Here is a 23,124-nt window from a genome sequence, read left to right on the forward strand (position 1 = left end):
TCTGGCCTCTGCTTAACTTCCTAGCGAGAGGGTGAGCCCTGCGGATTTGCTTGATTAGTGGAGAATCTCACTTTGGTTTGTTTTCCTCCCTGTCCAAAGCTTCCTGTTGGGTGCGAGGGGTGAGATGGCCCTGCCGGAGTGGCATATCGCGGTAAAGCTGGCGGATCAGCCACTGGCTCCCAAGTCCATCTTGCGTTTGCCGGAGACAGAGCTGGGAGAATGCCCGCTCGGTGGCTGCAGCATCTCGTACCTCAAGCAGCTCATCACCGGCAAACTGCAGGAGTCTGTCCCAGACCCGGAGCTCATTGGTAGGTGCCTGTGTGGGTCATGTCAGTCCCACCACCCTCTTCCTCCCCTCCCTGTGGCCAGGACATAAACTGCGTGCGCCACATAGATATTTATCTTGAAATGTTTCTCCGAGATCTCATCTACTGTGGCCGTAAGCTGAGGGATGACCAGACGCTCGATTTTTATGGCATCCAGTCTGGCTCCACTGTTCATGTCCTGCGCAAGTCCTGGCCTGAGCCTGACCAGAAACCAGGTGAGGAGGCGGTGTGGGTTCCTCCTTAGGTCCCTTTGGGTTGTGTTTTGTGTCAGTCTCTTGTGACTGAGGAACAGCTTCTCTAGTGCTTTGTTTGTGGGAGGCTGATGTGAGGTTTGGAGGAGGAATGGGTCCATATGTTTGGGTGGGAGCTCTTGACCTCTAGCAGCAGCAAATAAGTGTTCTGTTGTCTTGCTGGTGGAGGAGCTAAGGAATGAGCTAAATAATGTGGAGAGCAAATGGCCTTTTCTGTTTGTAGTGACCAATTTTAGGGTGTTGCCAGAGAACAGCTGGTTACTCAGCTCGAGGGATCAGCGGGCTTGTGTGTGTTCATAGTCTGCCTGGCTGTAGAATCAGATGAGTTAGAGTTGTTAGTGTCACACAGCTCCACTTGTGTGTAGGAGGATATATCTGTGTATTTTTATATGTCTGGAAGCTGAGAATGCAGCTACTTGTCATTCATGCTGTAGTAAGGGTACTGAGACATTCATGATCATTAGTCTGTGCCTTTCCTCCCTGGATTAGCTGAATCCAGGGGTATTAAAGAAGTATCACTGCTATTGCAGCATGCAAGTCCCAGTGACGTGTAAAATGTCTGCTAAAGCTGACAGAGGGAGACCCATATTTTGTTCTGTTTTCCCTCCCTCAGAGCCTGTGGATAAGGTGGCAGCAGTGCGGGAATTCCGGGTCCTTCACACTGCCCTGCACAGCAGTCCTGCCTACAGAGATGCAGTAAGTGGGGCTTCATTTGGTGCTGTCTGGGTGTCTTTTGTATGTCTCCTCTCTGTGGAGAAAGTCCTGCAGTGGTGCCTCATCGTGCATCTCTGCGGCTCTACTCTCATTTCTCTGGCAGGTTTTCAAAATGCTGGGGAATAAGGAGTCGCTGGATCAGATCATTGTAGCTACTCCTGGCCTCAGCAGCGACCCTGTTGCTTTGGGTGAGTCTGCATCTGGCCTCAGATCCAGAGGATATGAGGAAAGCCAAATAGTCTGTATTTGATTCCTCTCATGGGGAACAGGGCACAGCCTGTGGGATCTGCTGGGAAAGCCCCATCCCTTGGGTGCGTGGCTGTGAGAGAGTCTCCAGGAAGACGTAAAAGGCTTCAGAGAGAGCAATAATAGAATATTTATGGTGTGTGCTAGTGACTCAGTTCCTGAAAAACAATTAATTCTTTTGTTTTTTTCCCGTGGCTGTTATTTGATTGACTCCAGTTTCTTGTATCCTGTCTCTTACTTGTTGTGTTTCCTGGTCCCTCCCAGGAGTCCTGCAGGACAAGGATCTCTTTTCAGTGTTTGCTGACCCCAACATGCTGGACACGTAAGTTCACGTGAGCTGGTGCAGTGACTAAGCAATGCCTTTGTTGCACTGCTGTATAGACTGCTTCTTTCTGGGTGGGACAGAAAAGTTCTGCTCCTGCCTGCCAGTACCCGTACACAGAGCCAGAGATTCAGGGCAGGATGCTTCCTCAGCATCAGGAAAGAGGGAGCTGATACTTTGATCCACAAGAATATTTAGTGGGAGATGGGGCTGTCATCACCTCCAGATTGTGGGTTCAAATCTGGAGCTGGTTGCTCCTGTGAGAGCGGGTGGAAGATGTGTACCGTGGGGAGGGTCAATGCAGGATCAAAAAGGAGCTGCAGCTTCTTCAGCTGCATGGAGCAACGTGAGGAGGTCTTGTTGCAGTTGGTGGGGATGGCTGTGCCTTAAGTTCTTTGCTGTTTTTGGCTGCCAGTTTCTTAATTCCCCTGTGTGCGTGATTTGTGCTTCCACTCTTTCTCTCTAGGCTCATCCCAGCTCACCCTGCGCTTGTGAACGCCATTGTCCTGGTTCTGCACTCAGTGGCTGGCAGCACCCCACTGCCAGCCCCAGAGACATCCTCCCGAGGCATGTCCTCTGGCTCCTACCGGGACATGCCAGGTATGTTCAGCCACACAGATGAGTGGGGAACCTGCAGAAATGACAACAGATTTTTGCACTGTAAGGCTTACCTGAGGTGCTTTGGCCTTGGGGCCTCTCCTAACTGTGTCTATCGACTGTTAGTGGCAGAGTGCTGTGGCCTCTGTTTTGTGCAAGCAGTGGGCCCGCTGTGCTGCATGTGAGCTTGTTGGTGCTGGGGCTTCTGTCCTAACCAGTGCGTTAGCTGGGGCTGAGCCTGCCAGCACGGGCAAGGACTCCACAGGGTTCCCATCTGGTGCCAAATTCCTACCAGCACCTAGTTTTCTACATGTGTTGATTTTCCTTTCTGTTGCAGGAGGCTTTCTCTTTGAAGGTCTCTCTGATGATGAAGATGACTTCCACCAGGTGAGTGGCCCGGTCAGGTGGAATGCCAGTTTAAGTTTTCTCTCTTCCTGTTTGTGAACGGCACAAGCTGTTCTGGTTCCTGGGGTCATTGCGGAGACGAACATGTTGATTGTGGCATGCTTGGATGCTGTTCACGTTAGGATTTACTTGAGTGTTGGGGTAGGGTCACAACAGTGGAATGCAGAAGCACAACTTGGAACCACACTTGTCTTCGGAGTAAGCACCTTTGTAGCTAAAGTGATACAGAGAGGCTTGTGCACTGGATGAGCATGATTGAGAAGCATGTGAGTGTTGGCCCCTGCCCTTCTGTGATGCTAGGGAGGTTTTACTCTCCAAAAGACAAAGTGTTTTGTAAGAGAAATTGCGTACTTAGGCAGAAAAAAGTGCCGGTCAGCAGCTAATTGTTTTGTTACAGGCTAATAACAGTTTGGTTTTAAGGTGATGGATGGTATATTAAAAGGTTTACTGCCAGTTTTTGCAGCTTGGTAGTATCTGAGTTTGTGGACAAAAGCACATCCTATCCTGCTGTGTTAGTTTTTCAAAAGTTCCACACTTATGAGTCTCCAGTATTGTAGGAAAAAATCCCTGAGATTGAACACAAGCCAGATTTTATCCAGACACGGACACCAATGTGAGGTGGCTTGTTGTGGGTAGGTTTTTTTTTTTTGTTTGGTTGGTTTTATTTTTTTATTCTTCTACACAGAGCACAAGATCTACACCATCCAGCAGCACTTCTGGTTCCCGCCCAGCTTCCCTTGGCTATGCTGGGGCTGCTGGACCCCGGCCAATCACCCAGAGCGAGCTGGCAACTGCGCTGGCACTGGCGAGCACCCCAGAGAGCAGCTCCCACACACCCACCCCTGGCACCCAGGTACAGTGGCAGCCCAGAAGCTGGGGAGACCCTCCTGGGCTGCGAAACTAGAGCTTAACTGAACACCAGCCTGGGAGCCCTTGCTGCTTTATATTCTTATGGCTGAGTTCTCCTCTATATGGGCTTGAGGAGGCAAGATGGGGTGTTCTGATCCTTGTGCAACTTATTTCCTCCTAGGGTCACTCCTCTGGGACTTCCCCGATGTCATCCAGTGTCCAGTCAGGAACGCCCATCACCAATGACCTTTTCAGCCAGGCCTTGCAGCATGCCTTGCAGGCTTCAGGGCAGCCCAGCCTGCAGGTCAGTGTCCCAGCCTCTTCCTTCAGGAGCCGATGAAAGTCCCAGTTCTCACTGAGTGGTGCCAGGTGGAGGTGGTTCTTCCAGCTCCCTCCTGTGCCAAGGCATCAAGCTAAAAGGGGCTTCTCACAGGAGGCATGACAGACCGATGCAAAAATAGCATGTGGGAGTGGAGTGGTGGGCTGGTGAATTTGGGGAGTTTGCAGCAAGACTTGGAGTGTTCAACATCTGTTTGCACTCTTAGTGTTGTGCTTGTGAGCCAGAGAGTTGGGAGAATATGGTGTGAAAGAGTGGACCATAGAGAAGGTTGTTTTGTTTCTGCTTGGACTCTTGCACCTTCCCTTAGCTGCTTTTTTTTTTTTTTCCCCATCTGTAGAGCCAGTGGCAACCACAGCTTCAGCAGCTGCGAGACATGGGCATACATGATGACGAGCTAAGTCTCCGAGCCCTTCAGGCCACTGGAGGCGACATTCAGGCTGCCCTGGAGCTCATCTTTGCTGGTGGGGCTCCCTAGCTTTTTGGGCAGGAGAGGCTGGACTCTGGTGAGTTGTGCTGAAACAGCTGTGATATTCCTTGCTCTGGGCTTTGGCCCTGAAACTCTTGTCTGCACTGGGGTTGCTCTCTCCAGCATGGAGCACTTGAGGTGGCTGCTCCTTCCCTTGCAGGTGGGCAGTGTGCTCCTGTTTGAGAGCACTGACCACGCTGAGGGCAGCAACTCCAGCTTCAGGCACCTCTCTCCAGCCTCTTCCTTCTGGCCACCAGAGATGAGACCTTACAACTTTGTCCAGCGTGGAGAAAAAGGTGGCTCTGTGTGTTGGAGAGGTATGGCAGCTGTGGTTCGGCAGACTTAAGACCTGTCAGCATGTTCTCCTGCCTGTTACTTCATTCCTGCCTGGTCTGTTTTGTTTTGCTGTCGTGGTCCCTTTGTGTTTGACTGTATTAAATGAACTGTATTCACTTGCCTGTTGTGTGGGTTGTGGTCTGTCCCGAGTTGTACCCCAGATCTGCCAAGCAATGTGCTCGTTTAAGAAACTGGAGAAAAATGCTTTGCCTATTGTAGGACTATTGTTCTTTCAGCAGAGGGCACTCCTCTTACAGAGCAAAGCTGCATCTGTTAGGAGAGCACTGTTCGGAGTGTAGTTCATCTGCAGAGCTGTCTTGATTTGAGTTAGGCCAAGACAAAAGAACTATCTCTGCTACAGATATTCTTCAAGGAGTGCTCCAGAGAAGGATTGTGTCTCCTTAGCAGAAACCTGTTTGTTCCAGTGGTATTGGGTGAGGCTGGTAGAGTCCTGCAAGAACAGGGATATGTGTGCAGGAGTTCATGGTCACCACAGGGTGACAGTAAAAAAAGACAAGCCCACGGCCTGAGGCAATTGCCAAAGAGTCAAGTGCTGCCACATGAGTTGGTAGGAGAAATGGCATGCCTCTCATGCAGGTTAGTCTGTTAGCCAGTGCTTTCCAAAGTATCTTCTCATCCTGGGTACCATGTTTGGGGTGCCCAAGACCTGGGCTGCAAAGACAGATGACGATATTTTCCTGTAATTACAGCTGAGAGAAGCCAGAACCAGAGCTGGGCTTGGCTTCACTCCGATTGTACCATTGAGATTAACAAGGCATGAAAAAGGGAGCTGCTTTGCCTGAAATGCCACCAGGCATTACTAGAGAAGCTAAAAGCAGAAAATGCTTTCCTACCTTCGGGTGGCCTGTGCTCCCCTCTTAATTCCTTTCCAAGCGCTAGGATTGTTTGCTGATACCATCTCAGCTATCACCCAGCAAAAGCTGGATTGTTCTCTCCAGGGTAGCCCATTGCTTGATAGGCTTTAATCCTGTCTAGAGGATTAAGTCTGTCAGGAGGGAGGGACTGTTTTTATTTTTCAGTGTGTACGAGATAAGATTTGATGGACATAACCGGCTTTCCTGACCATACACCCTTCTGTGTTACTGCCCTCATTACCTGCTTTGGAAACCCAGTCCCGATGACACCTATGATTTTACATGTATGAAAACTGATTAACTTGTTCCCATCCCTGGTGCGTTCACTGCTTGCTTTGCTGGGGGAGTGGATAGCACACACGCTCTGCCTCCCTTCCCTGCTGTGGAGACAAGCCCTGCTGTCAGCTCTCAATCCTCCTGGGCTAATTGAGGATTAGCTGTATCACAGATGCTGCTGCCCAGAGCTGGGAAGTATTTGCAGGCTCTCACAGACCTGCTCAGGGTTAGCAGCACTTGCTTTGGGACCAGGGCAGGACCAGTTTGCTTACAGTTTTCAGCTTGGGCTTGGTGTCCCAAAATGGTATTTCTTTTTTTTGTGTCCTGGTATTTCTTGTTTGATTTGATCACTCTGATCCATGTTTTGTATTAAGCAGTTTCTTCCATAATGATGGCTATTTCTGCTTCTCCCTGCGCCCCCAGAAAACTGAGAATTGCCTGGATGTTTAGTACAGAAAGAACTCTTCCCCCCCCGATTTCTTTCACAAGTTGTGTTACTTGGCTTGGAGTGCCGCATCAGACACATTCTCTGAACTGGCTATAGCAGAGAAGAAGTTGGCACTGATGTTGTTCATGAGGCAACTGATGCGTGCGCTTCGCTTCCCCCATCTCGCCTGCCTTTGGCTGCCTAGAATAGACGTGCTCAGCAACCAGGCAAATTTAGAGATGTGCAGGAATGGGAAGAGAGGCTCTGCCTGGCCCCTGCAGGGCTGGCAATGGAGGAGGAGGAGGGAGGGAAACTTTGATGCAGCAGCTCTTATAGGAGAGTGGAAGCTCTGAAATGTTCAGAACTGGCTCTGCAGTCCTGACGCCTTCCCCTCCTCCTGCACCACCTTTGGTTGCTCCTTCTGTATCTGGGTTAGAGGGACTTCCATTCCTCTTGGGTCTCTGTCATCCTGCCTGCGTGCCCAACCTCTGCTGCGCTCCATTCACCAGCCAAACCTCTGTGGCCTCGCTGGCGCTTGGCTGACCCTTCAGCAGAGGTGGAGGTCAGAGCGTGGTTCCTCAACGTTAAGTGCTCTCAGTAGGGACTTTCCTAGTTCTGACATCAGAGGAATTTTTGGTTTGGTGCTGCCTTTGCCTGTAGTGGAGCTGACAAGGGAAGTGGGAGCAGCAAGTGTTTTCAGCAGAAATGGTAGCAGCTGTTTGTACTCCTGTGTGTTTTGGTAATCCTCTTAGTTGTTCTGGTTCTTGACCATCAATGCTGCTGCACTGTGGACACCTGCAGGGGTTAGCATTTTGGCTGGGACCTAGGCTCTTCACTATACATGCTCCACTTTTCTCCTTCGGCCACCTTGACAGCTTTTTTTTTACTGTTTCCACCTTGTCTTTTTCTGCCTAAGAGAGTCCTGAACTGCCTGTCTCCATGAGGAGCAAAGTGGTGGTGTTGGTGGGAGGTTAGTTTTCCAGCAAATGGAGGAAATGGAGACAGCTGAATCTCCCAGGTTTCATGTACCTGGTGGCTTTTGTGGTACCTCAGAGGTGGGCAGTCACACAGGCTGTCTTCCTCCATTTTCCCACTGATGCTGGAGCCTTCCCATGCATGAAGTGAACAACAACCCACAAGATCTATGCCGGGAGCAGACACTGATGTTTGAGGTATTAATTGTTTATGTGCAGACACAGTCTCTCTGGTGTGGGCATGCTTGGGTGGCTTGTTGGATCAGATTGCAAACTGCCAAGCTCTTCAGCCTTGATTTCTGACTTGAAATGGCTAGTGCTGGAGAGATTTTTCTCTCTTTCTCCTGCCTGTCTCCAGAAAAAATTTTTCTTCCTTGCTCCCTCAGCCAGAGTCTCCAACTGTGTTCCCTGCTTGCAGGTCTCTGGCACAGCAACCAATTCCTTGTCTGGGCAAGGCAGCAGAGCACCAGTGTTGGTGTTTTCCTCAGCTCTAGCCACAAACAAACCTGCAGGAGCCAGAGGACCAACGATCTCAATGCCCTGGATGATCAGAGACATCTGTACTGAGCTGGCGGAACAGTGTTCTTTTCACCCTAGCGCAGTGTGGGGCTCCACTCCCTGCCCCTCCTTTCCTGCCCCCCAGCTCCTCTCTGGAAGAAGAGGTGATTGGTGAAGGTGACTTTCTCTGGGATGCAGCAGCTCAGCATCTCCCTCAGCATTTGCTAGGGCAGAAGTAAATCTGGACAGCTTGGCAGGATACATCCATGTCAGGAACAGCAGCGGGGAACTTGTCTGGCAGAGCTCTTGCCCGTCAGCTTGCTTTCTTTGCAAAGAGCTCGGTAGTTTCCTGGCTTCTTTCAGCTTTGTCCTTGCACTGAACACCAGAGTATCAGGAAACACATAATTTTTAGTTTTTCTTCTAAAGTCAGCTTTGTGTTGGTTCAGTGAGCTGAGCAGTCCCTCTGAGGGGGCCAGGCTAGTGCCAGGGCAAAGGGAAGAGGGGGCAGTGGGACTTGGTGGGATTTCCTTGGCAATAATGAAATCTCGGCCTTACTTTCTCAGGCAAACTTTCGAGGAAGGAGCAAAGAGTTTTAGTGATGCTGGGACACCTGGTCAGGAATAAGGTGAGAGCTTGAAGGTCAGGGGATACAGTGCAGCTTCCCAGCAGCTTGTGTCCTGTGGGACTAGCACAAATCAACATTTTTCTTTAGAAGTGATGAAAAGGGAGCTCTGTGACTTTAGTCATCAAAGCATCCTCTGAGGGGACTGTGTTTTGCACAGCTAAGAATCCATATAATGCAAACTGGAGAACAGCATAATAAAGCAGTGTGATTTTAAGGCAACTGACTCTGGTTTAACTTGGTGAAAGCAGGAAAGTACTGAAAATGACGTGGTGAAAATATTTGTTTGCTAATATTTTATTCTATATTTATAGTATTCTGATGTTTATAAATCATGCTTTGATTTATAGTAATGTGTGTAGTTCTAGTTCCGCCTTACGAGGAGGGTTGAGTTCAAGATTGTGGTAAGCAAAAGGAAAGTTCAGAGGGAAGAAGACAAACATCCCCTGATACATTCTTTGAAGTCAGGACAATGGCTGAGCCACTGGCTTTAAACACGAAGCTTCCTGACCTTATTCCTCTTGAACTGAGCCTGGAAACTTTCAGCAAAACAAAATCCCCAGTGCTCTTAAGGTGAGACCAGGGATTTTGGGGAGCATCCTGACCACACAGTCTCTCTAGCTGACTTCTGGGTGTTCCAGGCTGCCAGCACACAGAATGATTGCCCCAAAATCACTTTGAGACCTTTTTTTCCCCCCTACCACTGAAATAAATACCTTGCTCATTTAATAGCGTGGCCCACTTGTTCAGCGCATTAGTTTTGGTGTTGAATTTGAGGGAGAAGCTGGAGAGCTGTGGAGGAGTGATAAAAAGCATCAAATGGGTTAGGTAGGATCAGAGCCAGAGTCCCCTGTATTCCTGCAAAGGCCAATGTTGCAGAAAAACTAAAGAACAGGGTGAATAGAGAAAGATTGATTCTAATAGGTTCTTCCAGTCACCTGAGGTTTAGGGACTTCTAGAGCTAGATATGGGGTGTTAATAGTTAACGGACCCCACACAATATTTTTCTTTAAACACAGGTGAAGTTGTAGCCTCTGTGCCACTCTGCAGCATGGAGTCGGTGTTTTAGCCGCAGATTCAAAGTCTGTGACTGACAAGTGTTGAGCAGCTGGAAGGAGATGACATGCAGCCGTGGGCCTGTGGCACAGGTAACTTCTAGAATGTCACAGTCTGAAGTGGTTGTGGTGGTCCCAGTAAAGCACTGAGGCCTAATTTTTGGGTGCCTGGGACTGCTGTGGCCACTGAAGCAGCAACAGGTGACAAGGATAGCTTAGGGGAGTCGGGCAGTCGGGAAGAAAATTGTCACTTAATCTCACTAAAGCAGAAAGGGTTGCTAATGACAGCAGAGCTCTGTAATCCCTCAGCAACGCTTAGCCTGACACCCTGCAGAGCAGATTCCAAACTGTTTACCTTTACGTTAATGGGCTTGTCTGCATAAGGCTCCATTCCGGGGCAGGGAAGGGGAGCTGACCGTCCTGTTTCCGTAGGATTCCTTTATGAGGTGGAGCTTTCTCTCATTAAATGCTTTGATCCCAAAGGATTGTCAGTTACACATAATTTAATCATCCTGTAGATCCTGCCAGCTGGTGTCTGGTTATGTGAGTTCATGTCCATTTTCCCCACCTCTTTTTTTTATTATTTTTTTTTATTCTTTTCCTCCACTCCTCTTAGTCTGTGACCTGGTTGCTTATGGCTTCCTGTAATCACCTTCCTGAATGAGCTGTTGTGGGAGTGATCTGGATACGTAATAACCAGGTGGCAGGCCTGAAGCCCGCACAAAGAAGGGCATACGGGAGGCAGGAAGAAAGAGGAGCTCTTTCCTGCCCAGGCTGGTGTCCCTTTCAAGAGTTTTCAGGTGTCATAGGGAAAAGTAAGTCAAATGGGTCCAGCACACAGTGAGGTCTTGAGCTGTTGCCATTCTTCTGCTGGAAGAAATGGAGGGCGTGTGATAGAAAGAAAAACCGGTGCATCAGTGGTGCTGAGCTTTGTGTCACCAGGCTGGCTCTGAATTTAGAGCCAAGGACAGTGCAGAACTGCAGATACTTACCTCCTGCGTTATTTGGCCCAGAGTTGGATAGCAGATGCCAAAATAGGGAGGAGGAGTGGGAGAGACCATTTCTTAGAGGTCTCTCCCTTCCTGGCGAGACAGACAGCACTGCTGGAACTACTTGAATGCTACAAGGTCAACTTAATATCTTTAAGTGGAGGCTGCTCAGGAGAGTAAACTGTTTTAATCTCATGTGCCTAGCCAGCTTGCAAGAGTTTCCGTTGACATTTTTCGAAGCAGCAGTTTGAAGTGGCTTCTTGGGAACAAGGTGACTTGCTTTGATTCCTCAGAGAAAAATGTGGACTTGAATTCCAACCTGTAGTATGGCGGGGAATGGGAAAGCAGATTGCAGAGAGTGAACCTCAGTTCATGTGTTACCAGGAAGACTTTGTGGGTTTAATGGAGCTGATAAAGGAGGACTTACAAGCTTGTTTTCGGGATGGTGGGTGTTGGAACCTTCAAAGCAGCTGGCAGATGTAGGGATTGGTGTTGCTGAGGAGGCTGCTTTGCCCACTGCTGAAATGTAGCCATTCCTGCAGGAAAGCGTGCTAGCTGCTCTGCAGCACGTGGTGATGCTGCCCGGAAATCCACACCCTGCAGAGGAGTACAGTGGTCAAGAAAAGAAACACTAAGAGCTTCAGGTAAGCAAAGCATCGTCTGGCCTGCTCGGCTGTCGTAGGAAGACAGAGCAGAAATGCTGTGCAGCATTAATATATCAATTATGCATCTCTCACGGTAGGAGTGCAGCAGATCAAACTCCGCAAAGCAACTTATTTCATTTCGTTATTGTTTCAGCTTTCTTCTAATTGGGTAGGACTCTGTGTGGGATTTTACTAACTCTGCCTAAAGCCTTTGGTACCTCTGTCTGAGGGGCGCACATATACTTGTCAGTGTGTCTGTGTCACTGATGTGTTTTACTGCCTTGAGTTCTCACTGAATCACTATTGACACTACTGCTTATTAATGTGATGAGCATTCAGGTGAAACACATTTGCCAGCTGAATGGGTATTTAATGAAAAGGGTGAGGTACAGATTGGGGTCAGCAGGATGAGCTGATTTTGTGGCTTGTCCTCGGGCAGGACCTTGCAGCAAGCTGCTGCTGTTAGTGAGTAGTGATGTGAAGCTCTGGTCTTGGGGGTCCTGCCTGGGATGAGCTTCAGTGGCAGAGGGGAAACCACTGAAGAAGGGGAGTCCCAGCTTAGGAGGTTTGTGCTGCTCTCCAAGGAGCTGAGTGTGAGAAGGCTCTGCCACAGATTTCCTTTGGGAAGTCAAAGAGGTTGATCTACTAGAAAAAATTGTCCTGGGGCACACAGCTCCTTCACCCTTTCTCTGACTCCCTTTTAAAGCCCTTGGAGGTGGTATTTAGCACATGGTGGGCTGTGACACTTCTCAGGGCAGTAGATTTACTGTGCTGTCCTTCAGAGGACTTTTCATGAGATCAGCATGCCTGGAGAGGCTGAAGGGACTGCTGGCCGTTGCAGGGCTGTGGCCTGAGAAGTGGATGGTTGAGGTTGTGGTAGTTGGCTGCAAGGAATGTGAGTCTGGGGAGAGGATTGTGGGAAGCAAAATGAAGCAGCTTGCTGATAAATGATCAGCTTTGCTTCCTTCCTAACTCACTTTGTCATCTGAGGACTGAAAGACCTGTTGGTCAGTGCCAAAAGAAATAGTGAGTGGAATTTCACTTTTTTCCTCTCTAAGCTCATGTTTATTAAGTCAACTTATTCCCAAAAGCAAAATGCCAGGGGTAAGAACTAGAAGCTCTGATTTTCCAAAGCTCTACAATGGTCATCTATATACTTGTGTCCCAGCCGTCTGGGACATCAGCCCCATCCTACAGCAGGGTCCCTGCATGGGTGAGGTTTAACAGTGCCAAAACGTGCAGTCTCCCAATCTTGTCTAGGGAGGGACTGTGGGAACACCTGCCTACGTGTGGCATGGCAGACCTGGTGATCATCCTCAGCTTTCTGTGCTGGGCTCAGAAAGGCCCCTCTTTGTCCTGTTCTGAAGCTGCCACAGCTGATAAACAGCCAGAGAGGGAGATGTGCTTTTGGGTGTCTGGAAGAGATCTTGCCTGGTTTTTGCAGGGATAAGAATGTTTGCGGTGTTGATATTATTATTTTTTTTTTCTCCATGGAAGATTTGTCTTGTGTTCAAATCCATCACACCTACTGGCTGTTTCCCAGAGTCATATTCCTGGCCTGGGAAGGTAAGCAGAAGGTAACTGGTATGTTTTTGTGGATAGCGTTCTAACACATCTGCTCTTACATCACAAAAAGATGGCAACTAAAATGGGAGATTTCATAATAGTTGGAATTCCTGGGCCACAAACATTCAAGCAGTGATGGATAAAACTGTTCCTCTTCAGGAAAATCTGTGCTTTATGATTTTTCCAAGATAGTTGGTTGAGGCTGCCTTCTGATCTGTGCTGGAACCGAGTAGCATGATCTGGAAAAAAAACACACATAATTTGTACTGTGGAAGTTTTGATATACAAATGAAGCCAGACGGAAACCTCTGCAGGAGGGAGCTGAAGGGGGAAGTTCGTGCCTGGAATCTGATCGCTTGTGTACACATTCCTTGTCGGGTACTTGTGGAGGACATGGCATACACCCAAGCAGGTCTTGAGTAAACAACCTCTCTCACCTCTCACAGAAGTTTTTGCCTGCTTTAGGCTGGGTGCCGGTGTCCTTAACGCACCGCAGGTTTCCAGCAGCGTTCAGGGCACTGTTCTGTGCTCAGCACCTCCTGCAACCTGACACTGTGTTGGAGCAACCTTGAAACTGGCTCTGTGTCAGACCCCTCCCTTGACCCCCACCCCCAGATCTTGCAACGGCTGTTGCTTTTCTCAGTGTTGTCCTCTGCAATGCTCTCATGTTTCCCTGTCTGTGGGAGTCAGGCTCACCCTGGCTGATCAGTCATGTCTCTGTCCTGAAGGAGCTTTTGGGGTAGAAAAAGGATGCAAGGGGACCTGTGGCTTCTGAAGGGAGCAAAGGCATTGGGGTGAAAGCTTAGTTTTAACGCAGACCTTTCATCTGAAGTGTTGTAACCAGTATTTTGGGTGGGATGTGTGTCCCACCAGTGTCACTTTTCTCCTCTGCTGCAGGCTCTTTTGCTAGTGAGCTGCATGCAGAAATCTCATGCAGCTTTATATTTAACTGAGGCACAGCAAGGCTTCTGCTGAGTCTCTTGCTTAGCAAAAGGAGCTACAGCATCGTTCTGAATCCAGGACCACAATACAGTCATGGTCATGGGGTGTCTCAGCTCCTGGTTGAGGAGATGGAGTGATATCATGTGTTGAAGTAGAAAGAGCCCAGAGCTCAATGCTTCCGAAGCCTTGGGGGAGTCTGAAGCTGAATTTTCTACACAGGAGAATTGTATTTAGCTGCAGGTGGAAAAAAGCCCTAAAAGCTAACCATGCAGAGTCCCCAGCTGTGTTAGTTAGGGGCAAGGGAAAAGGAAAAGCAAAGGGTTTACTGTTCTAATAAACTAGAAATTCTTCTCGTTCATCTCTGATCAGAACCCTTCTGTGTTTCCAGTTGGCAACTTTCTCAAGAGTGGGAGTTGAAAGCCAGTTTCCCAGCCCACCAGCTGCATCATGTCAGGAAAGGCAAAGCAGATAATAATGTATGCAGCTCTCATAGTGTAGCCCAAATTTGGGGGGGATGCAAAATGCTCAGTCCCCATGTTTATTAAGGAACCAGTGTGGTGGCTGACTTACAAATGACATTTCTTTTTAACTGCTGACTGTGTGAAAGAGTCTTAATGAATTAGATGTTTTCTTGCAGAGATGAAAAACAAGTGATAACAGGGTTTAGTGTTTCTGGAAGCCACGGGACAGGTAGAGAAATAGAGCTGGCTCTGGTTTTGAGGTGACCAGGAATGCAAAATGGTTCAAGGCTGGGAATCACCATGTCCAAAAGTGAAACCCCAGAATGACCTGTGTGATATCACACTGTAATTACCAAAGCAGATATTTGATTTAAGAGAAAGAGATGAAATCCCGTACTTAGAGTTGGTGGGAAATTCCTCTGGGTCCTTAAAATCCACCCATTAGCTGGCTCGTTAATTTTTTTGCTTCCTCCAAAGTGCCCCCCCTTGCCCTGCCACAGTTCATCCCCTTCAGCAGCAGAGCAGTCCGTGGCCTAGCTTCTGTACCAACTTTAAAGAGCGCAGCTGCGTCTTATCCTTGTGAGTTCCCCGTGGGGCTCTCCTATTCTGGTCACGTCCGACCTCGCTTTCCTTGCACGTAATGCCCTGCTCTTCTCATTAGCAAACCTCACAGCGCTTCACAAAGACCGTCAGCCTTTCCTGGCCTCCCGATGAGGGAATTGGGAGGATGAGGAGGTTTGGCAAAGCAAAAGTGACTTTCCAAAGGGTTGTGCTTGCAGGCCCGTGGCTGGCCAGCCCTGTGAGCGGGGTGCACTCCGCAGCCTTTTGGAGAACATTAGCATCAGAAAAGCAAGGGCAGGATCTTAATGGAATATTTCTTTACCCCAGCTCCCAGCGCATTTCCCACAGGCGCTCTGGGAGGGCATTCACTCCCAACCTGCACCTCACAACGCCCGTGATGCGAGTTTGACTGGTCTTGATGACAGGGGTGGGGTGTGACCGAATAAGGCACGCAGCTGAATTGCTATTGTGTCTCTGCTTTTTGTCTTCTTGTGATAGCGAATGTATATTTGGGCAGGTTTTGGTGTGGTTTTTTTTTTTTTTTCTTTGCTCGCAGTGGCCCTTTGCTATTATCTCGCAGCAAGAGGGTTGGCACACGAGACAGCGCTGCAGCCTTGCTGCATCCTGCTAATGGTCGAGTGCCGTGTTCTCTTTGCGGGCTCTTCCTGCTCCCTCTCCGCACCTGAGCACGGCTTCCTGGCCACAACACAGCCTTCCATTTAAGCGACTGGGAGCAGCAGTCCTTTGTTATGAGTCTCTGCACACTCTGTCTGCTGTAGCTTCTTGTGTGTTCTTCCACACACGTATTTTCATTCTCACTTGATCTCTATCCACCTTAATGCAAGTCTCTGAGAAGTTGATTGCGAGCCACGGGCTTGCAGCTGCAGCTTTTCTCAAGAGCCTGAAGGTGAACAAAGCCATTGGATTCTCACCTTCCCCTTGGGGAAGGGGTCGGGCTTGGTGGTGGGGGGGAGAAGGGAGGACTGAAAATCCCAGCAAAGCCAGCAGGTACGAAGTGCTGAAGATGTGGCATGGAATGAGGAGGATCGCTTTTGAATTCCCTTGAATAGTCCCGCCCTCTGTTTCGCTATTGGTTGGATGACAGGCGCTGCTCACCCTTTTGTAAAGCAGGCGATGCAGCTGTCAGCCTCACAAGCTCATGATCTCTGCTCGCTGAATAAGTAGAAATGGGCAGGAGGTGGCCTTTTGCCCTCTTGGTGGCCCTGTGGGGCAGCCAGCTGGGCGTGTGGGCAACGGGGCGCTCCAAGGTGAACCCCAGGATCATCACAGCTCCGCAAGGTAAGTCCCGGGCTGCGGTCGGCTGCAACCTTGAGATGCAGCAGCAGCAGTGGCTGCAGCTGACAGCTACTCCCTGTGCCCTGGATTTTCTACCTATGTCTTGTCTTTTGAAAAGAGTTGCTCTTTTCCTGTTTCTTTTGGGTCTCATTAAAATGAGCTAAAATGCCTATAATCTCAGGAAGGGGCTTCTGGCTTTCTTGACTGCTTTTAACTGAATTTTTAGATCCCTGCTCTTGCCAAGTCCTTTCCTTTTTATATTCTAAAAACATTTTCCAACAAGCTAGATATATTACAGGCTGCCAAAAAGCCCTGAAACAGACACAGTAACCATTTCCCATAACTTGCAGGGGGAAATGGAGAAGTGTATTTGCTTAATGCAGTTAATTTTCTTATTCATCTGATGCAGTTTACCCTGTTAGCTGCAAATGAGTTCTGTGAGTAAATATTTGCAGATGATCTCTATTCTCTGAGAAATAGATACATCTGAAACAGCACGCGAGGACTTATAATTATATTTGGTCTTAGCAGAAACTGAACAAAGAAATGTTTCAAAGAGCAAGCTTAAAGTATGGCCCAGAGCTTCGTGTGTTGAAAAGAGCAGACTAACGTTTACTGGTTTTATCATGTGTCTTCCAAGCTTTTTGATTAATACCCTCCAGGGAGGCTTTAACAAAAGACCCTGTCTTGTCCCTGGCGGTTCTGGTGTTTGGCTAAGCCGGCGGGTTCAGCCGAGCTGCAGATCTCACGCGGCTCTGCAGTACAACAGCTCCTCTGTGCTTCCCATTCGCCGGCAACTTCAGAGGACACGAATTTCCCATGGTTTATTCTGCGCCATCTGTTATTCTTCTGCCGTTATTTTTATTATGCCCTTCCTCTTCTTTGGGCCTATTGCTGCGCGCAGATGAAGGGCCAGGAGCAGAGGGAAGGGTAGTGGGTGCGTGGCTTGGAGGTGGTCTGTCACACAAAGGGGAGAGACACTGGTGGGCAGGGCAGCGAAAGGTTGCTCCTGGTGTTGCCTCGTCTATCTACTGGCAAGCAAGGTGGCTTAGAAAAGGAGATGCAAGTAGGGGAGAAGGCGCAGAGCCCGAGGCTGAACAGAGGACAGGGGTCATGCATTTCTTCAGAGATGCTTCCCCTGCTCTGCTTGGGGAGGAGGGAGTTAAATTGCCAGGATCTGGTGTGGTCGGAAGTGTCTGTCCTGGAGTAAAGCTGCTGAGGGGGAAGAGAGGGCTCGAGTGGTTGACTTCCACCTGTCTCTGTGGGCAGTGCTGGGTGTGCACACACAGTATGGTCATTTGGCCTCTCCCTGCATCTGTGTCAGAGGGTGGCTTTCCCAGCATTGAACACAGTGAGGATTTGTCACTGAGAAACAGCAAAGCCAATTAGTGTTAGGACACTTCCCTGCAAGCAGATCAGCTTGTACTTATCTCTGTTTCTGTCTCTTTTGAGAGAGAGAGCTTAGTTGGGACACAGGCCAAGAGGGATTTCAATTAGGGAGGTATCAGAGATAGCTGTGTGGCACACTCATTAAGAGTCAGTCCTGTGTCCTATTTAACAGATTGCGTTTTGCTCGACATAACCTCTGCCCTTCTGCAAGTGGGTCTGTGGGTGAGGAGGATGGTTGAGAGGAGACTCAAGGGGAGGAAAAAACAGGACAGGGGCAAAGAGGATGCAGTGGGTGACAGAGAGCCATCTTTTTAACTTCCCCAATGCTCCGAACACAGAAAAAGGCAAATGCAGCATCTTTAGTACAACCCACAGGTCAGCACGCTGCTGCTATTTGCGTCCACGTGTAAAGGCTCGTACCTCGCTGTGGGGGTGTGACGATGTTGCAGGGCTCGGCTTGAGGCTCCAGCCCTGGTCCTGGAGGCTGGGACCTTGATGAAGAGCAGCAGACTGGGACTTTTGCATGGGCGTTCATGCTGGGGCTGGGCCTGGTGTGCTGCATTTGCAGTGGTGCAGTGCTGGCCTCAGCCCCTGGGCTCTGCAGGAGCTTGGCAGCTCTTCACATAATTAAATTTCTTACACGCCGCAGCCCATCGCTAGCACCAGGTACGGCAGCCTCAGCAAAGGCACCTCCAGGTGTTACAGCCCTGCGGGTGAAGGGAGAGATTGCTGATGCTGGCCGGAGCCCAGCTCTCCAGGAGGGAAGAATCCGTGTGTGGGATCCCATCCTGGGCTGCAGCACTGGGGAAGAGAAGGAAATTGGTGCTGGGCAAAGCTGCAGCTACCCTTCCATCTCTCACTCTGCTCCCCTTGCCAGCACCTGTTCGGCCCAGGAAGGGAGCCCAGACCTTGCCGCAGGCAGCCTGAACTACTCTGCTGCTTTGCCCTGTGGTCCCACGCCGTCTGGTTTTGTAGCAAGAAATAGGCGAGGGGATACTGAGAGCTGGGAGAACAAAATGTAGCTGGACTTAGGTGGCACAGTCCCAAACTGACCTCTGGAGACAAAGAAATGGAGCTATCCTGTCTCAGTGCTTGGAACTCCTGGATTTAAGTAATTTCACAGTCCTAGGAACTTGAACTTGCAGCGTAGGGCCAGGGCGGTGGATGACTGGAGCACCATGGTCTGCAGCTCTGCCTTTCTGTGTATGCAGTGAGTATAAAGCCAGTCCCAAGGCCTTGGACACTGTTCTGCCTTTATTTTGCCTCCCCGATGCTGCAGCAGGGTGCAGGAGGAGGTGAGGAAGGGGCACGCTTTTCCCAAAGACCAGCCCAGTTTCGACACACGCTCAGGAGCAGAGTGAGGGGTCCTTGGAGCGCAGGTGGCTGGTTCTCTGGCCCGTTTGGGTAAGCAGATATTTGAAAGTGCCATCTGACTCTGCAGGATTTCTTCTTCTTGGGGAAAGACACTTGGAGCAAAGGGCTGAGGTCAGCTCCAGACCACTGGTTGTACCTATAGTGCTTCCCCCTTTGCAGCTGACCCGGCACGCAGATGGGTCAGGGTATCTTCTGGTTATTACCCTCCTCAGTGTCCTAACAAAGGAAGATTACAAACGGCAAGTTCCCTATCTGTTGAAATTTGCAGAGTGGGAGTGAGTTCAGGCTTAGCAGCCTGGGCTGGTGCAGAAGCAAGTGCTTCAACCTTGCACACTGTTCTTGCTTATCTTGCCTTTATTTCCATCCTCCCCCTGCCGCTGTGTTTTTAGTTGGGTTTTTTTTTGTCCTAACTAAATGCTGACCAACTGGGTTTTGCATTGAAAAAGGTGCATTCGCATCCCACACAGAGCTTTTACCTGTCACCACACATAATCGTGTTTACTCTTCTGATCCATCTACAGAGACGGAGACCTCTTGTGTCCTGGGGCTGGGCAGAGCTGTCCGGGTGATACAGCCCCTCCGTACAGAGTGGGAGGGTGGCATCCCAGCCTGACTGTCTCATGACCGGAAAGTCACCGAGCATCAGGAGAGCAGAGGAGTGCAGTGAGGACAGCAAGGAAGCCTGAGGGCTGGGTCAAGCTGCTATAGCTTGAGGCCTTTGCAGCACAGGAGTAATTTTTAGCTACTGCTTGAGGTTGTCTTGTCCCCGCTTACTCGCACGTGCATGGATCCAAGACAAACTCACTGCCCTGCCCTGCTGCATTTACACCTTACTGTTCACCTCTTTCTTGTTACAGATGAGGCTGGAAGCTGAAGGGGATGGGTTCTAGCTGGTGTGTAGCTCACAGGAGATAAGCAGGCCCTGCAGGGGAAAGAGAAGATTATACACTTGACCCTTGGCTGCCTCGACTGGGTAAACTGACTCTAGCCTGCCTTGGATCACGAGGGTGTAGCGAAATGGCAGTTCCTGGAAACTGCCCATGCTGCCCGTACTAGCTGCTGGGCTTCCTGCCCTGGGAAAACTGTGCCAGCAAGCATCTTTGAGTGCCATGAGAGCTCTTCTAGGAGCTCTTTGTGCCCATCTTGGGCACAATGGTGCTATGTTCAGTTAGCAAAGGCAGAAGAGAGCTGGTTAGAGATGAGGCCAAACTTACACTGATAGGAAGTGGTGGCAAAATGAGAGGTTGTGGTGCTAGCACCAGCTTTTAGTCCTTGGTGGCAGTGGCACTGTATTCTCAGGAGCTGTGGTCCCATGGGTGTCAAACAACTTTGTTAGGACAGTTTCACATGAAGCTCTTGGAGCATCAACATTTCCAGGAGAGAGCTTCTCGTTTTCCCAGCAATGCTATTTTCTGCAGACGGCTCATTTTCACAGGGTGCGTGATGCTGGTATCATGAAATGTTGGTTGAAAATATTTTTTGCTCTGCGCAGATTGAAAAAAGAAAAACAAACCAAACAAACCAAGCGGCTGAATCACATCCACCTCCTGTTGCAAGAGCGTGACACAAAAACAACAGGCATGGGTGAACTAATAAAAGTTGTGGCTGCAGCACTGAAATGCTGAGGGCTGGGAAAGAGAGCCACATGCAAACTGCTGACCTGCTGTCCAGCTCTGTGCCAGCCCTCGAGCAGATTCAGGGTCAGAATTGCAGAAAATTGGCTTGGGAAGGTATTCTGTAGTTGATGTAGTGAGGCTGAGTGCCTTAAAGCAGGACAAACTAAACCTAAGCTTGTGTACAAGCTAAATCGAAGTAATGAGTACAAAATGCTTTTTAAAGAAGCTCGTATCCGGCAAGAGGTCTGGAAGGTGAGTTAGAAGGAAGAAATTGCTTGTTTTGCAGCCAGCTGTCTCCTCTTGAGCTACATCCTATGTGTGGCTATTCCTGGTTGCTCCAAGAATAGGATTTGTTCCTCCTGTTGGGCACTCTTTTCTTTTTTTGATCCCAGCTCCGCCTGGTGTAGTAGGCTGTGGCTGTCTGGTGTGACAGCTGTAAGAGTGTCGCAGGAGCTGGATGTGGAAACATCTCTTACCATTTCTACTAAATTTTAGAGCAACTTAAATATGGACCAACAGGCTTCATATAATAAACCTAATACTGCACTTAGTGACAGCTCTGGTTCTCTAGTGCTATAACTATCCAGTCCCCAGCTTGAACCCTGTTGATTGGTGTTGGCATCCTCCTGCAGTGATGACTCCACATCTCATTACCCACTTGAGTTTAATTATTCTCCTTTATCAAGCATGCATTAGTGGGAGGGAGAGGGCATTGCAAGTTTCAGGTGAGAGCTTCCTTAGGGAATGCACGAGCCTTCCCAACCAACGCCTGCCATCGGGCCGCTCACAACAGCCGTGGCCATGGCTTTACTCATCTCTTGGATAACGCAAGTTTTGGAAAGTCTGATCTGAGCGTCTGGGTTTCAAGCGACTGACTGTAAGGCGGCAGATTGGCTTCCCACGTCTGAGTAATGCGGCACTGCAGCCAAAGATGGACGCGAGAAGAATGGGTATTGTGTGTTCCTGCTGGTGGGGGGTCAGACGGGCAGAAAGGGGTTGCTGGGAGGGACTGCAGGGCTTTTCCCAGCACAAACCTGCTGCAGGGCTGAGACCTAGCTCGTTACAGGGGTGGGGAACAGCAGGTAGGAGGACTGCAAAAGAGCGTGACACAGCCCTTCCCAATCTAGCGCAGACAGTGTAATCTCATCTGTTTTCTATAGGGAACTGAAACTTTGTCCTTGCTCCAGAGCTGCAGATCTTTCTTGGCGCCTTTAAACCCCTTCAGAGGCTGGAGGCTCCATGGGGCACTGTATGGGACCCCTTCCCTTGTGCCCCTCTCCTGACTAGCCTCCTCTGGGCTGGAAGAAGAGGGCATGTGCCTGAGACAGGTTTCACAGCTGCCGTGCCCTAGTCAGCAGCAGGGAGGTGGGAGGCGGCTGCCAATTAAGCTAAAAAGGTAAAGCGGCTATTTTGCTGGTGGATGCTCAGAGAAGTGCTTGGGGCAGTTTTTATCCTGGAATGCTTTTTATGATAAATCAGTCTCTGGAAACGGATCTTCCTGGTGGGAGGGGCAGCTGTGCTCTCTGGATAGCAGCTCTCCTGCTAAAACCATTCTTTTGTTGTTCTGCTGTTGTTCCAGTGACTGTATAATAAAATACCATAATCACAGGCCAAAGTTCCCCAGCTTCCAGCAGGAACATGGCACAGCTCGGGACTGTCATTACAGAGAACGGCTTTGGGAAACTAACAAAACCTGGCTCTAAATTTAGCACCTGCAAATCCGTAGGGTGCAGCAAGCAGCTTGGCTTCAGGGCTGGTAAGGAAAAACGTACCTGCTAGGTGACAAGCAGCACCTGTAAAATCAAAGTCTCTGGTCTCATCTTGCAGTGGTACAGGCTTCAGTCCTGCGTCATTTTGGGGGGAATGAGCATATAGGGAGGGGGCCAGGGGATGTCGGTAATATGTTAGCATACACAGAAAACCCTACCATGCCTGTCACGTAGTCATTTTGTATTTAAAAAGGAGAAACCCATCCTTTCCGGAGCACCAGGCGCTCTGGTTCAAGCCTTCAGAGGGTAAAGCAGAGCGTTGCGGTGCTGCCTGCGTTCACGAAACTCTGCCTGATGGCAGAGACTTTGAATTCAAGGCTTGTTCTTTCCTGGCTGCAGGTTAGAGGTCTCTTTTGTTGCTTGCTGAGTGGGTGTTTGGGACCGCTGCCGACTCTGGCTCCGGCTTGGAGGCCCCTCGCAAAGGGGATACAGGCTGCATAGCTCTCACAAGAGCTTTTGAGCAGGCATGCCCATGCCCAGCAGCTGAGATACCAAATCAAGAGGTGGTAGGTGTTGGGTTTTTTGTTTTTTTTTTTTTTTTTTTTTTTTTTTATTCCTCTTTCTTCCTGCCCTGGCTCACCCCTGCGCTGAATACTGCTGCCAAGGCACTCCGGAGCTTACCAGAAATAGACTGGAAATCGTTAATGCGCCAGAATATTTGCCTGCTGTAGCCTAACTCTAAAAAAGCATATTTGTCTAGTTAGAGCGTACTCTGCGAGCTTGAGCCTTTCTGCTGTGCTAGCACAGCCCTCCCGGGCATTTGGATTGCACACAGGCCTGAGAGCTTTTGTAGGCAGTATCCCCCATAATGCGGGCTGAATTGTTTCCTCAGCTCCAGAGCTTCTTGCTGTTGATGGCAGGGATCTCTCAAGGCAGCAGAAAGCAGCTGCATGAGCACCGCATGATTGCAGGGTCTTCGTGAATGGTTGGGGGAGGA

The 23,124-nt window shown here is 49.5% G+C and overlaps 2 protein-coding genes across 2 annotated transcripts in view; both read left to right on the forward strand.

The window, feature by feature from the left end:
• Positions 1-124: 124 nt before the first annotated feature.
• On the forward strand, positions 125-4,525 carry UBL7 (ubiquitin-like 7). The gene is made up of 10 exons (XM_009878684.1): positions 125-308; positions 422-541; positions 1,191-1,273; positions 1,395-1,479; positions 1,802-1,859; positions 2,326-2,459; positions 2,794-2,843; positions 3,547-3,714; positions 3,892-4,014; positions 4,388-4,525. Exons 1-10 carry the CDS (start codon positions 125-127, stop codon positions 4,523-4,525), a joined length of 1,143 nt encoding a protein of 380 aa, XP_009876986.1.
• Positions 4,526-15,930: 11,405 nt separating this feature from the next.
• SEMA7A (semaphorin 7A, GPI membrane anchor (John Milton Hagen blood group)) overlaps positions 15,931-23,124 on the forward strand; it is a 21,818-nt gene continuing 14,624 nt past the window's right edge. The window contains exon 1 of the mRNA XM_009878685.1: positions 15,931-16,042. Within this exon, the coding sequence (XP_009876987.1) occupies positions 15,931-16,042 (112 nt within the window). The remainder of the gene's footprint in view (positions 16,043-23,124) is intronic.

The sequence above is a fragment of the Apaloderma vittatum genome, unplaced genomic scaffold (assembly GCF_000703405.1).
Source record: "Apaloderma vittatum isolate BGI_N311 unplaced genomic scaffold, ASM70340v1 scaffold32131, whole genome shotgun sequence".
NCBI classification, from domain to species: domain Eukaryota; kingdom Metazoa; phylum Chordata; class Aves; order Trogoniformes; family Trogonidae; genus Apaloderma; species Apaloderma vittatum.

Excerpts from the sequence above, each read along its gene's own strand:
- UBL7 (XM_009878684.1), top strand. The coding sequence starts at position 125 with ATGGCCCTGCCGGAGTGGCATATCGCGGTAAAGCTGGCGGATCAGCCA. Across the intron at positions 2,460-2,793 it reads CTCCTACCGGGACATGCCAG|GAGGCTTTCTCTTTGAAGGT; the intron begins GTATGTTCAGCC and ends TTTCTGTTGCAG. Across the intron at positions 3,715-3,891 it reads CACCCACCCCTGGCACCCAG|GGTCACTCCTCTGGGACTTC; the intron begins GTACAGTGGCAG and ends ATTTCCTCCTAG.